The 13,793-nt window shown below is 50.7% G+C and overlaps 1 protein-coding gene across 6 annotated transcripts in view; it reads left to right on the forward strand.

Annotated features, from left to right (window-relative positions):
* The window catches only part of LTBP2 (latent transforming growth factor beta binding protein 2), a 128,433-nt gene that overhangs the window by 87,194 nt on the left and 27,446 nt on the right, over positions 1 to 13,793 (forward strand). For all 6 annotated transcript variants that reach the window (XM_030559159.1, XM_030559163.1, XM_030559161.1 and 3 more), the window contains 6 exons: positions 166 to 288; positions 1,230 to 1,394; positions 2,522 to 2,716; positions 3,434 to 3,453; positions 11,826 to 11,865; positions 12,555 to 12,644. In XM_030559159.1, the coding sequence (XP_030415019.1) occupies positions 166 to 288; positions 1,230 to 1,394; positions 2,522 to 2,716; positions 3,434 to 3,453; positions 11,826 to 11,865; positions 12,555 to 12,644 (633 nt within the window). The remainder of the gene's footprint in view (positions 1 to 165; positions 289 to 1,229; positions 1,395 to 2,521; positions 2,717 to 3,433; positions 3,454 to 11,825; positions 11,866 to 12,554; positions 12,645 to 13,793) is intronic.

The following is a 13,793-nucleotide window of genomic DNA, read 5'->3' on the forward strand; positions in this document are numbered from 1 at the left end:
GCTATGGGAAGGAAGCACCGGCGATTTGGCTACATAGCAATAGGGGACATTACAGGTCCCTTTCCTGCTGCAGTTCCCTCTGCCATGTGTTGCCGTTGCTGACTCAAGTTAATGGGCAGGCCCAGGGCACCGTGGATGATTCTGTTCTCTGCTTCCACCCTGTAGATATCAACGAGTGCCTGATGCTTGGCCTGTGTAAAGATACCGAATGTGTGAACACTCGCGGCAGTTTCCTCTGCACCTGCAAACCTGGGACCATGCTGGACCCATCCCGCAGTCGCTGTGTCTGTAAGTGCTCTGGAGACCAAGCCCTGCATGGTTGCCTGGAAGCAGCTATGCAGGGTCCCCAGTGACATCCCCCAAAGTTTCCTCGGAACTGTGAGCAGGAACCAGGAGATCATGAGCCAGATGGAAACAAGATATCACGTGTCAGTGTGCCCCTGTGTGTGCCAGTGTGTCCCTATGCCCTGAGAGTGTGTGTGGGTGGGCAGTGTGAGATCCTGTGTGCGTGCACTCATGCCGTTGCATGATGTGTGTGCATGGATGTGTACCCATGTGTCCCAGCACTCTCCTCATACAGGGACGTGGGGCTCAGCTCCCATGGGATTCACACTTCCCTCCCTTGTTCACATCGGGTTGTTAAGTGCATAACTGAGTCGACATGACTGGTAGTGCTATGGCAGAGCATGTAAGAGATAGAGAGCCTGCACCCAGCTTCTGCAGAGACTGCCGTGAAAGCAGTGACCTCTCCCCGGGGTGCAGTTGTGGGGAAGGGGATTGAAAGCACCTGCACTGGAGTATCTGGAGTCAGAATAGAAGCCCATCTCTTCCATGCCACTTCTGTTAGATCTGTCCACTCCACTGAGGTCCTAGGGCTGAATGCCCAAGTAGGTGTAGGCTGGGGAGAGAGATACTATGGAAACCGCAGCTTCTGGGAGAGGGCCCTGCAGCTCTTCACCAAAGTCCTCATCAGCCAGTGGCAAAGGCCGCGTGGCGTGAGCGGGGGTGCCAACTTGTAGGGACAGCGAGGAGACCATGGGGCAGAAGCAGACCAGTGGGCAGATGGTGGCTGTATTGCAGCAGAGGAGGGATGCGATGGGGCTGGTGACAGAGAGGCAGAACTGGGAAGGACCTTGAAGGCGATGACAGGAAGCACTTTTCCTTGACACTTTGTGCCCAGCAGAAGTGGCGGGTTGGCCTCCAACACTAACCCTGGGCTTGTGTTTCAGCGGATAAGGCGGTGTCCATGGAGCAGGGGCTGTGCTATCGCTCAGCAGCAGAAGGCGTCTGTGCCCTACCACTCGCCCAGAGCATCACCAAACAGATCTGCTGCTGCAGCCGTGTTGGCAAAGGATGGGGGAGGAATTGTGAGAAGTGTCCTATGCTCGGGTCAGGTGAGAGCTGTGCTCGCTGCCCAGCTGTGCCCAGTGTTCTAAGCCTGGAGCCTGGCCTTCACCTTACACCTTCTCCTGACTCCTTGGCCCAGAACCAACACAGGCTCCTTGCCACGTGCTGATGTGTTGGGAAGAGGGAGTGAACAGTCTATGGGGGACTGAGTGCGAGGGGGCAGGCCAGCCTGGAGACTGGTCTGTGTGGTTGCTTGCTAGGAGGCAGAGTGCACTAGCTGAGAGCGGCCTGCTGCTCTGGAGGGTGGAGTGGAGCAGAGCAGATTCCAAACCGGGAGGATCTGCAGCATGATTGAGTGCATCTGAGCTTGGAGGTGGGGAAGTTCTTTGCCAGGCAGCCAATATGCAGCAGTGCCCCAGCGGGAGACCACGGCCTTCCCCATGCCTGGGTTTGCCTGACAGTCCCTTTCATCTCACTCTGCCTCCCCTAAGGTTAAAGTTTTATCCTCTCCTGAAGTGCCAGCCTTCAAGTGCCCCAACACACCAAGCAAGGATGGGTTTGGCTTTTACTGGTGTGTTAAGTACTAGAGAGACAAACACAGAACCCCACAGGGCTGGGAATTCCTACACACACCCCTGGACTGGGTGGAAGGCATCTTTGGACATGTGCATCAAAGGACTAAAGTACTAGAAGGTCCCCAGTGCCATGTGCAGCCCCCTCTGCCCATTATATGGCTCTATCCTGTTGATGAAGTGTTAGCTGTCTTCAAAGGTGGGGGAGTGTTTCCTCAGTGCTCCCCTTGGCAGCTCTGAGCCAGCAGAGAGATTCAGTCTCCAGTAGCTGTGAATGCTAACCAGTGTCCGTTACGAACACACCCAGCTCCTGGAGCAGATTCTCTCTGCTGGAAACATCCACCCTTCACAGCATGCTCTAGCACACAGTGGCTCAAACATGTTCTAACTATGGGACAGACCAATATTTTAACTCTGATAGGCTGATGGATGGAGGGTGTGTACACACACAAACGCACACCAGGCCATTCTCACCTGTGCAGCAGAAGACAGCATCTTCAGTTCCTCCACTGGATCTTGCCAGAAGGACAGCCTCATGTGCTCGCAACTGGTTTCTACCCCTTTCCCCCACATGTCAGCCTTGGCCTGTGTCTCCCTTGCAGAAACCTTTAAGGAGATTTGCCCAGCGGGACATGGCTACACCTACTCCAGCTCCGATATCCGTCTGTCCATGAGAAAGGCGGAGGCAGAAGAGCTGCCATTCAGTTCAGAGGAGCAGGGGGAGAGCAGCGACCAAACACCCACCCAGGCAGCAAAAAGGCTGCAGCTGCAGGAAGCCCTGAGTGGTGGAGTCACAGGTACGCTCGCCCGTGCTGGAACCTCAGCAGCGGAAGGTGTATTGGGATGTGATGCAACATTAGTAGCGGCTTTGCACACAGGTGCCCTGGATGAATTCCCTCTTTCACCCTCAGGCTGAGCCTATCCCAGGGACTGTGGTTCCAGCTGAACTGGACTCGGGTCAGCTCCAGAGCCATGCAAGTCTCTCTTGCCCCTGTATCCCAGTGGCATAGGGCATGGCCTTTTCAGAGCTCCCTGGCCCTCCTGGGCCTTGAGACGGGGCAACCTTTGAGTTCCAGCCTCAGATTCTCCTGTGCTAACAGGTGCGCTGCTGCCAGATGGCCAAAATGCCTCCACATTTTGAAACTGTAGTTTGATTCAGATGTGCCCTGCTGAGTGGGGCTCAGTGTGAATCCTGGCACGAGTATCCCTGGGTGGTTATCCCAGTGCACTCAGGCTGGGAATGCAAATCCAGAGAGGGGAGTGGCAGTTGTCACTGGAACCAGGGTCTGTTAGAATGTGAGTTCTCTGATGATGCTGGAGGGGAGCCAGGACTGAGGCAACTCAGCATGCTTGGTTTGGAAGGACAAGTTCCTATCTTGTGCTGGGAGAAATGGGGGGCTCCTAACCAGCATCAGGGAAGCAAGTCAAGTTAGTGCAGCCTGAGCTCTCTGAGGGTATGTGGGGTGCTGATGTTTCTTGTTCTGAAATTCACCATGTGTTGTTTAATTTTCCAGGTCATTCTCCAGATAGTGAGGTGAGTCAAGCCCATGCTGCTGGCAGATGATGGGGTGGGGATGTTTGTGATGAACTTCACTAGTGGGAAAGAGATCATTTAAAAAAGTAACCAGAGGGAAACACCGAATGTGTTGGAGTTGGAGTAATGAGGGGAAGTAGCTACTGATCAAGAAAGTGGTGGGTTTGCTGAGGTGCTGGAGGACTTTAGAAAACACCTGGACAGCCAGGCATTTTCACTTACTGCAGATCAGCTGCAACATTGAAGCCACAGCTGATGCTTTGGGCTTGGGAGCAGCTGACACCCCATTGTTGAGGGTTGGAAGAGAATGGTGTCCCCCCATCCCATGATAGGATTTTGGGGTTTGCCTCCTTGTGCCCTAAACATTTAGGAATAAAGCTTAAAGTAATCTGTGAAGGGAAAAATAGGGCTTGGGACTTCTTTGTGTTGGCTTCTTTGAGATGGTTTGGTTTGGTTGTTTCAGTTTAATAGCAGATGTTCACGTCCAGTCTGTCTCCCCGGTGTGCTCCTATGGCCTGCAATGCCATAGCATCTGAGCACCTCACAATCTTTAATGTATTCAGCCTCACAACACCACAGGGGGGATAGGAAACAGCTATTAGTCCCATTATACTGGTTCTTCACCAATGGAGAGATGAAGTGACACGGCTGAGGTCATGCATCTGGGGCAGTGCTGGGACTTGAACTCAGGTCCCCCCAGTCATGAGATAGCCCCCTGTTCCCAGTCATCCTTTTTCTCTAGTCAGGCTGGGAGGAATCTCTGACTGGAGAATTAGTGAAATGATGACAGTCCCAAAGAGTGAAAATGAGCTATTGAGGGGGAAGGACTTCGGCCAGGCTATAGGAAACTGCTTTGGTTTGTGTTCATGCGTGGTTAATGCCAACGACTAATTAACATCCTGAATAAGAGAGTCTTTTGCCAAAGAGTCAGTACTCTTGCCCCTTGAGTTGAGGATTCAGAGCTCACAGTAGGCATCCCCATAACTTCCCAGAGGTCCTCCAGAAAAACCAAGTGTCATACCTTTAGTCCCAGATTTGGACCTTAGCGTCCAAAATATGGGGGTTAGCATGAAAACCTCCAAGCTTAGCTACCAGCTTGGACCTGGTACTTGCTGCCACCACCCAAAAAATTAGAGTGTTTTGGGGCACTCTGGTCCCCCTGAAAAACCTTCCCTGGGGACCCCAAGACCCAAATCCCTTGAGTCTCACAACAAAGGGAAATAATCCTTTTTCCCTTCCCCCCTCCAGGTGCTCCTGGAGAGATACACAGACACAAGCTCTGTGAATCCAAACAGAGTGACTCCCCCTCTCCATTCCCAGTCCTGGAAACAAAAGCACTTTCCTCTTCACCCAGAGGGAATGCAAAATCAGGCTAGCAAATCCAACACACACAGATCTTCCCCTGATTTCTTCCTCCCACCAATTCCCTGGTGAGTACAGACTCAATTTCCCTGAAATTTCCCAGAAAAGAAAACTCCAACAGGTCTTAAAAAGAAAGCTTTATATAAAAAGGAAGAAAAAATACATACAAATGGTCTCTCTGTATTAAGGTGACAAATGCAGGGTCGATTACTTAAAAGAGTATTGAATAAACAGCCTTATTCAAAAAGAATACAAATCAAAGCACTCCAGCACTTATATTCATGCAAATACCAAAGAAAAGAAACCACATAACTTACTATCTGATCTCTTTGTCCTTACACTTAGAAACAGAAGATTAGAAAGCAGAAACTACTTCTCCAAAGCTCAGAGAAAGCAGGCAGACAGAAAACAAAGACCTCAGACACAAAATTCCCTCCACCCAAAGTTGAAAAAATCTGGTTTCCTGATTGGTCCTCTGGTCAGGTGCTTCAGGTGAAAGAGACATTAACCCTTAGCTATCTGTTTATGACACGCCCCCTCAAATTGCAGACAGTGGGGAAGCTCACTGGCGGCGATTTCCTTCTAGAACTTTAAAATAAACAGATTACTACAACACATGCACCTTAACATATACTACTAAGTATATAACTAACAGACTTTTACATTTTAAGAACACTTTTTAACTACTGAATTCTGGGAAACTCTCACGGGAGAGTGCATCAGCAACTTTGTTAGAAGCTCCTGTGATGTGTTGAATTTCAAAATCAAAATCTTGGAGAGCTAAACTCCAACGAAGAAGTTTCTTGTTGTTTCCCTTGGCAGTATGAAGCCACTTTAGTGCAGCATGGTCAGTTTGTAGTTGGAACCGCCGTCCCCAAACATATGGGCGTAGCTTTTCCAGGGCGTACACAATGGCATAGCATTCCTTTTCACTGACTGACCAGTGACTTTCCCTCTCAGACAGTTTCTTGCTGAGAAACACGACAGGATGGAAGTTGTGATCTGTTGCTTCCTGCATGAGCACTGCTCCTATACCACGCTCAGGTGCATCCGTGGTTACTAGGAATGGTTTGTCAATTTCCGGGGCCCTGAGCACAGGGTCAGACATGAGCGTCGCCTTAAGTTGGGTAAAGGCCTTTTGACACTCATCAGTCCACTTAACTGCATTTGGCTGGGTCTTTTTGGTCAGGGGCAGCGATTTGGCTGTAGTGTGGTACAAATCGCCTGTAGTATCCGGCCAAGCCTAAGAAGGATTGGACCTGTTTCTTTGACCTTGGGACAGGCCACTTTTGGATAGCATCCACCTTGGCCTGTAGGGGGTTTATGGTTCCTCGACCCACCTGGTGCCACAGGTAAGTCACTCTGTTTTGGCCTATTTGACACTTTTTGGCCTTAACAGTTAGTCCGGCCTGCCTGATGCGCTCAAAGACCTTTTCCAGGTGTAGTAGGTGTTCGGGCCAGGAGTCTGAAAAAATGGCCACATCATCAAGGTAGGCAACTGCAAATTCTCCCAGTCCAGCTAGTAGACCATCTACCAGCCTCTGGAAGGTGGCGGGTGCATTTCGAAGACCGAAAGGAAGGACATTGAATTCATACACCCCCACATGGGTGACGAATGCTGACTTCTCCTTGGCAGGTTCATCTAGTGGTACTTGCCAGTACCCCTTGGTTAAGTCTATTGTAGAGATGAACTGGGCACGTCCCAACTTTTCCAATAGCTCATCGTTGCGTGGCATTGGATAGTTGTCCGGACGAGTTACCGCATTTAGCTTACGGTAGTCCACGCAAAAGCGTATTTCCCCATCTGGTTTGGGTACCAGAACCACTGGAGATGCCCATGCACTGGTAGATGAGCGGATTATACCCATCTGTAGCATGTTCTGGATCTCCCGTTGTATAGCAGCTTGGGCATGAGAAGACACCCGGTAGGGTGGGGTTCTGATTGGATGAGCATTACCTGTATCAATGGAGTGGTATGCCTGTTCAGTCCGTCCTGGGTGGCTGAGAACAATGGGGCGAAACTAGTGCACAGCTCCTTGATTTGTCGCCGCTGCAGACGTTCCAGGGTGGTTGAGAGGTTCAACTCTTCCACGCCACTGTCTTTTTTCCCGTTGTAGTAGACACCGTCAGGCCACTCAGCCTCATCTCCCTGGACTGTAAACTGACAAACCTGTAAGTCTCTGGAATAGAAAGGCTTGAGAGAATTAACATGGTACACTTTAGGCTTTAGTGAGGAATTGGGAAATGCTATGAGGTAGTTTACAGCTCCCAGGCGCTCTTGGACCGTGAATGGCCCTTCCCATGATGCTTCCATCTTATGGGCCTGTTGCGCCTTCAAGACCATAACCTGGTCTCCTACCTTGAAGGAACGTTCTCTGGCATGTCTGTCATACCAGGCCTTTTGCTCTTCCTGAGCATCCTTTAGGTTCTCTCTAGCAAGGGCTAAAGAGTGTCGGAGGGTGCTTTGTAGGTTGCTTACAAAGTCCAGAATGTTAGTTCCTGGAGAAGGCGTAAACCCCTCCCATTGCTGCTTCACCAACTGTAATGGCCCCTTAACCTCGTGACCATACACAAGTTCAAACGGTGAAAACCCTAAACTGGGATGTGGTAAAGCCCTGTAGGCAAACAGCAACTGCTGCAACAGTAGGTCCCAATTATTGGAGAATTCGTTGATGAATTTTCGTATCATGGCCCCCAAAGTTCCATTGAACCTTTCCACCAGGCCATTGGTTTGATGGTGGTACGGGGTGGCAACCAAGTGATTCACCCCATGAGTTTCCCACAGTTTTTCCATGGTCCCTGCCAGGAAATTAGACCCTGAATCTGTAAGGATGTCGGAGGGCCAACCTACCCTGGCAAAGATGTCTGTTAGGGCCAGGCACACAGTGTTAGCCCTGGTGTTGCCTAGAGCTACTGCTTCCGGCCATCGGGTAGCAAAGTCCACTAAAGTCAGTAAGTACTGCTTTCCTCTGGGCATCTTTTTTGGGAAAGGACCCAGAATATCCACAGCTACTCGCTGAAATGGGACCTCAATTATGGGGAGTGGGCTGGAGAGGGGCCTTGACCTGGTCTTGAGGCTTTCCCACTCTTTGGCACACCTCACAAGACCGGACATACTTGGCAACGTCCTTGCCCATCCCCTCCCAGTGGAAGGACTTCCCCAACCTGTCTTTGGTTCTGTTCACCCCAGCATGGCCACTGGGATGATCATGGGCTAAGCTTAAGAGCTTCCCCCGGTACTTAGTTGGAACCACCAACTGTTTTTGCGGCTGCCATTCTTCCCGGTGTCCACCAGAAAGAATTTCCTTGTATAAAAGTCCTTGGTCTATAACAAACCGGGATCGATTAGAAGAGCTGAGAGGCGGTGGGGTGCTCCGTGCCGCCGCCCAAGCTTTCTGAAGGCTGTCATCTGCTTCCTGCTCAGTCTGGAACTGTTCCCTTGAGGCTGGGGTCACCAGTTCTTCCTCAGACTGTGGACTTGGGCTTGGTCCCTCTGGAAGCGATGTAGGTGATGGGGTTGTTTCCGTTGCTGGTGTACCGCTCTCCGCTGGTGCACCTGAGGTTATTTCAGGCTCTGGCTGAGCCTTTTGGGTATGGCTGTCTGTTGCTTCTGCCAGTTTTGGTTCGCTGGTGCCCTCTGGCTTTGAGTTTGAAGATGTGGTTGCACTTGCTGGTGCTGGTTGCTGTTCCAGTTCCGGGCCTGGGACTGGAGGTGTTGTGGCTGTTTCAGTGGTTGGCATGGAATCCGGGTCCACTACCTCTGTCTGGGTCTCTGGTAACCCAGACGGGGCGTCTGTGGACGGTTCAGGAACAGGAATGGGTCTGGAAGTTTGCCTGGTTTGGCTACGTGTAACCATTCCCACTCTCTTGGCCCGCCTCACCTGGTTGGCCAAGTCTTCCCCCAGTAGCATGGGGATAGGATAATTGTCATAGACTGCAAAAGTCCACATTCCTGACCAGCCTTTGTACTGGACAGGCAGTTGATCTGTAGGCAAGTCTACAGCTTGTGACATGAAGGGGTAAATTGTAACTTTGGCCTTTGGGTTGATGAATTTGGGGTCAACGAAGGATTGGTGGATAGCTGACACTTGTGCCCCCGTGTCTCTCCACGCAGTAACCTTCTTTCCGCCCACTCTCAAATTTTCCCTTCGCTCCAAGGGTATTTGAGAGGTATCCGGGCCTGGGGATCTTTGGTGTGATGGTGGTGTAATGAATTGCACTCGCATGGTGTTCTTTGGACAGTTGGCCTTGATATGTCCCAGTTCATTACACTTAAAGCATCTTCCATCGGATGGGTCACTGGGCCGAGGTGAGTTACTGGAGACTGGTGAGGTGGAAGAGTAGGGCGTCTGTGGCTTTACTTGGGTTGTATGTGGTGTCTTTGGCTGTCCTCGGTTGTAGGGTTTATGGTCGGTGTGCCCCCTGGGGTATTCGTTCCCCTTGACAGTAGCTTTCTTGCTTTCTGCCACTTCCATCCATTTGGCTCCAATCTCCCCCGCCTCAGCAGGATCTTTGGGTTTTCCATCTTGTATCTACCGTGTGATGTCTTCAGGAACACCATCCAAGAACTGCTCCATTTGTATGAGGAGGTGCAGTTCTTCCAAGGTTTGAACGTTGTGTCTTGTTATCCAGGCCTCATAGTTTTTTGCAATGTAGTAGGCGTGTTTGGGAAATGACACATCTGGTTTCCACTTTTGGGTTCTGAAGCGCCGACGGGCATGATCTGGGGTTATCCCCATTCTGTATCTGGCCTTGGTTTGGAAAAGTTTATAGTCATTCATTTGCTGCTTAGGCATTTCAGCTGCCACCTCTGCTAAAGGTCCACTGAGCTGTGACCTCAATTCTACCATGTACTGATCTTCGGGGATGCTGTACCCAAGACAGGCTCTTTCAAAATTTTCCAAGAAGGCCTCGGTGTCATCACCTGCCTTGTAGGTGGGAAATTTCCTGTGCTGTGGAGCAATAATTGGCGCCGGGTTGTTAGGGTTGGCTGGCACATGCAGCCCAGCTTTTGCCAAGTCCAGTTCATGTTTTCTCTGTTTTTCCTTCTCTTCATTCTCTTTTTGTTGTTTTTCCATTTCTTTTTGGTGTTTTTCCATGTCTCGGCGGTGGGCCGCCTCTTCTTCTTCTTGCTTCCTTCTGTGGGCCACCTCTTTGGCTGCCTGTTCTCTTTGGTAGGCTGCCTCTCTTTCTCTCTCTCTCTTATTTCCATCTCTGTTTGTTTTATTTCCAGTTGTCGCCTGTGTTCAGCTTCTCTGACTTGTCCTTCGGCCTCAATTTTTGCCTTAGAAGTCATGGTTCCTGTTTTCTTGTGTTGGGGTGCCCTCCGGTGTTTATCTCTGAACTGCAGGCTCTGTTGCCTCCTGGGGTCTGCCTAGCAACAATGTTTTGTTTTGTTTTTTTCTTTTCCCCCTCTAGCGTAAACTAGAAAAACCACTTTATTTGCATGATATAGTGCTGGTACTTGCCTCCTAATGGGAGGGCTATTGCATGACAAAAGACCTGTAACAGCTCCTTAATGGCTTCTTGCTTAATATGCAAGCCACAAACTGCCAGAGAGAGCAGAAAAAAAAATTCTCTCTGGTTCCCTTTTAAAACCAAACTGTTTCCCTCTGCTAAAAAGCCCCTAGCAGAGAAAAGAAAAATAAAATATTTCTACTGGCTTCTGGATTCTGTCTATCCCGTAACCGCTGCACACCATGTCATAACTCTAGTCCCAGATTTGGACCTTAGCGTCCAAAATATGGGGGTTAGCATGAAAACCTCCAAGCTTAGCTACCAGCTTGGACCTGGTACTTGCTGCCACCACCCAAAAAATTAGAGTGTTTTGGGGCACTCTGGTCCCCCTGAAAAACCTTCCCTGGGGACCCCAAGACCCAAATCCCTTGAGTCTCACAACAAAGGGAAATAATCCTTTTTCCCTTCCCCCCTCCAGGTGCTCCTGGAGAGATACACAGACACAAGCTCTGTGAATCCAAACAGAGTGACTCCCCCTCTCCGTTCCCAGTCCTGGAAACAAAAGCACTTTCCTCTTCACCCAGAGGGAATGCAAAATCAGGCTAGCAAATCCAACACACACAGATCTCCCCCTGATTTCTTCCTCCCACCAATTCCCTGGTGAGTACAGACTCAATTTCCCTGAAATTTCCCAGAAAAGAAAACTCCAACAGGTCTTAAAAAGAAAGCTTTATATAAAAAGGAAGAAAAAATACATACAAATGGTCTCTCTGTATTAAGGTGACAAAATACAGGGTCGATTGCTTAAAAGAATATTGAATAAACAGCCTTATTCAAAAAGAATACAAATCAAAGCACTCCAGCACTTATATTCATGCAAATACCAAAGAAAAGAAACCATATAACTTACTATCTGATCTCTTTGTCCTTACACTTAGAAACAGAAGATTAGAAAGCAGAAACTACTTCACCAAAGCTCAGAGAAAGCAGGCAGACAGAAAACAAAGACCTCAGACACAAAATTCCCTCCACCCAAAGTTGAAAAAATCTGGTTTCCTGATTGGTCCTCTGGTCAGGTGCTTCAGGTGAAAGAGACATTAACCCTTAGCTATCTGTTTATGACACCAAGAGAAACCACACTGACACTCTGGAGATCATCCCTGGTAAAATGTCTGCCAAAGGATTGCCTGCACAGTGCAGGTTCTGGAGCTTCTCACAAGATTAGCCAGGCTCCCATTGGGGCACTAGGTAATGCAGCTATCTGGCCCTAAGATTTGTAGCTATGCAGCTGGCCTGTGAAGGAGACTTGGAGGGAACTGAATGCAGAAATCTGAAAGGCGCCTGGGTAGGCATAATGCTTTGTATAGGGTCCAGCACACTGAAGCTCCAGCCATTCCACACACTATCAGCCTCACCTGCCATTACAGTACCTTAGTGTGAACCAGCAGCCAGGATGAGGCAAGAGGCAAGACCGCCCAGGGATGTATTGGCTAAATACATCCTTGGGCGGTCTAGGCAGAGCCAAACTTTGTGTTTGTGTTTCTCACCCACAGGGCACTGCTGATGCTACCCAAGAACCTGCCCCACACCCAGGTGCGTAAATGCCCAATTGGCTTGTCAATAAGCTGCAAATAGAAAAGAGATAGGAGGACAGGGTTGGCCCAGCTGGCAGCTTCAGGCTATGCTGATAAACTTAGGGCCGGGGAAAGGCAGCTTTATTTCATAGGCACCTGCTAATCTCCTTCTGTGTCGCTCCAAATGGGATGTGCTGCACAGAATCGGCAGGCACTGCAGGAACAGGGCAGCCCCATGAGATGCAGGGCAGGGAGGGCCATGCTCCATTTCATGTATTGGAAGAGCAGTTCCTCCAGCCTGGGGTTGGGGCTCTGTTATTGTCTGCCCACGTTCATGGTCTCTGCATGCTGGGCTCTGTAATGAGCACTGCAGGGTGGGGAGAGGGGTGTCAGGTTGCAGAAGTCTGCACCCCCAACATACAGTGGCAAGCTTGCTGGCTGTGAAATTTCTCTGCCGTAACACGAGTGAGGCTGGATCACGTGACAACTGGTCTCATGATGTCATGTAGTATAACATTTGCAGCAACCTAGATGCTGGGCTCCAAGCTGGGGCTTGGCACCCACGCCGGCTGCTCTGCAGCCGATCCCTTGGTATTGTGAGGTGCTGGGACGTAGAGGTTGGGAGGTTGTGGGCAGGGTTTAGGCTGACACTTGCTCCTGTGTCCGACTGTGATCCCAAGCTGGTGCTCACATCTCTCTCGTCTGCAGGGGATGTAGTGGAGGAGACATTCCCTCACCCTCCTTCCCAGCCAGGCCCAGAGGCTGCAGGGGAGTGCACTGCTGCAGCACAGATCACAGGTTCGTCAGCAGCTCTAAATGGGGTTTACCTGCCTCACCTGGCAGGCCCTAAAGAGAAATGTGACCCAGTCAAAACATAGAGCCCTCCCCATGCAAGGATCCCTGGTATGCCCAACCCCGGCGGATCCCACCAGGCCTGGGTGCATGCTGAAGGATCCAGGCAGATCCCAGTGGGTACAAGAGCAGATGCTTTGGCTTTCAGTGTCCTTCACTGTGTAATTTGTACAACGCACAGCCTTGTCTGGATCACATGGAAGGGAAGCTTAGGATTCATGCTATGAATAAGCACAGCCCTTCATTGCTGCCCAGCCAGGTGCAGAGACCTGTCACCCAAGAGAGCCCTCTCTTTGATTCATGTGTTTAGCATAAGTCAGTGTCATTTCCCTGACATACAGTTCCTCCTGGTGCGCACTGTGTCTGCTGTGCCTGCCCAGGGCTATAGGGATTGAGGCGGTCCGCAGAATACGTGGGGCTAGCTGGATCGCTGCACTGTGAACAACAGGGTCTCTGGGCAGAAGGGAGAGGGAAAGGCTGCCCGGGGAAGTGAAATCACAGAGGGGGTGGCAGTGACTCCCAAGGAAAGGGACTGGCAGGATCTTGCTGGTGGCTTTGGCCCAATGCCTGCTGCAGTCAGAGTTGAGTCATCTGGAAATTGTGGTGGAGCAGGAAGTGTTTGGCTCCCAGGGGAGGCTTGTTTACTGCATGAATAATAGCAGCTCTGTTATTCTAGGGTTGTCTAAGTGTCTGGGAGCGCTGCCCCTGCTCGGGCCAAAAGCACCCTCAGAAGAAACCCTGGCATAGGCACCTTGCTGTGGAATGCGCCTCCCACAATAGCCTTTTGTTTGTGTGTGTTGGTTTGGTGATGGGATTGTTTCACTGTTGGGGCGTGTGCGGGTCTCTGCTGGCCTCTCCGTGCCCTTCCTGCATTCACTGCTGCTGAGCTGCTTCCTCTGGCTGCCCTGGGATTAGTGAGACCAGGCTGGAGGCAGCAGGAAGGGAAGCAGCATGTGAATGGCCTACACTAAGCTGGCACTAAAGCCCCTGTGACTATGCCTGCCTTGCCTGCCTGCTCCCAGTGGCTGGTTCCAGGGCTGCACTGGCTCCTGGGGAGCCGCTTGCCTGCCTAGGCCAGATAGAGCCGGTTTGCTG

The sequence above is a fragment of the Gopherus evgoodei genome, chromosome 4 (genome assembly GCF_007399415.2).
Source record: "Gopherus evgoodei ecotype Sinaloan lineage chromosome 4, rGopEvg1_v1.p, whole genome shotgun sequence".
NCBI lineage: Eukaryota > Metazoa > Chordata > Testudines > Testudinidae > Gopherus > Gopherus evgoodei.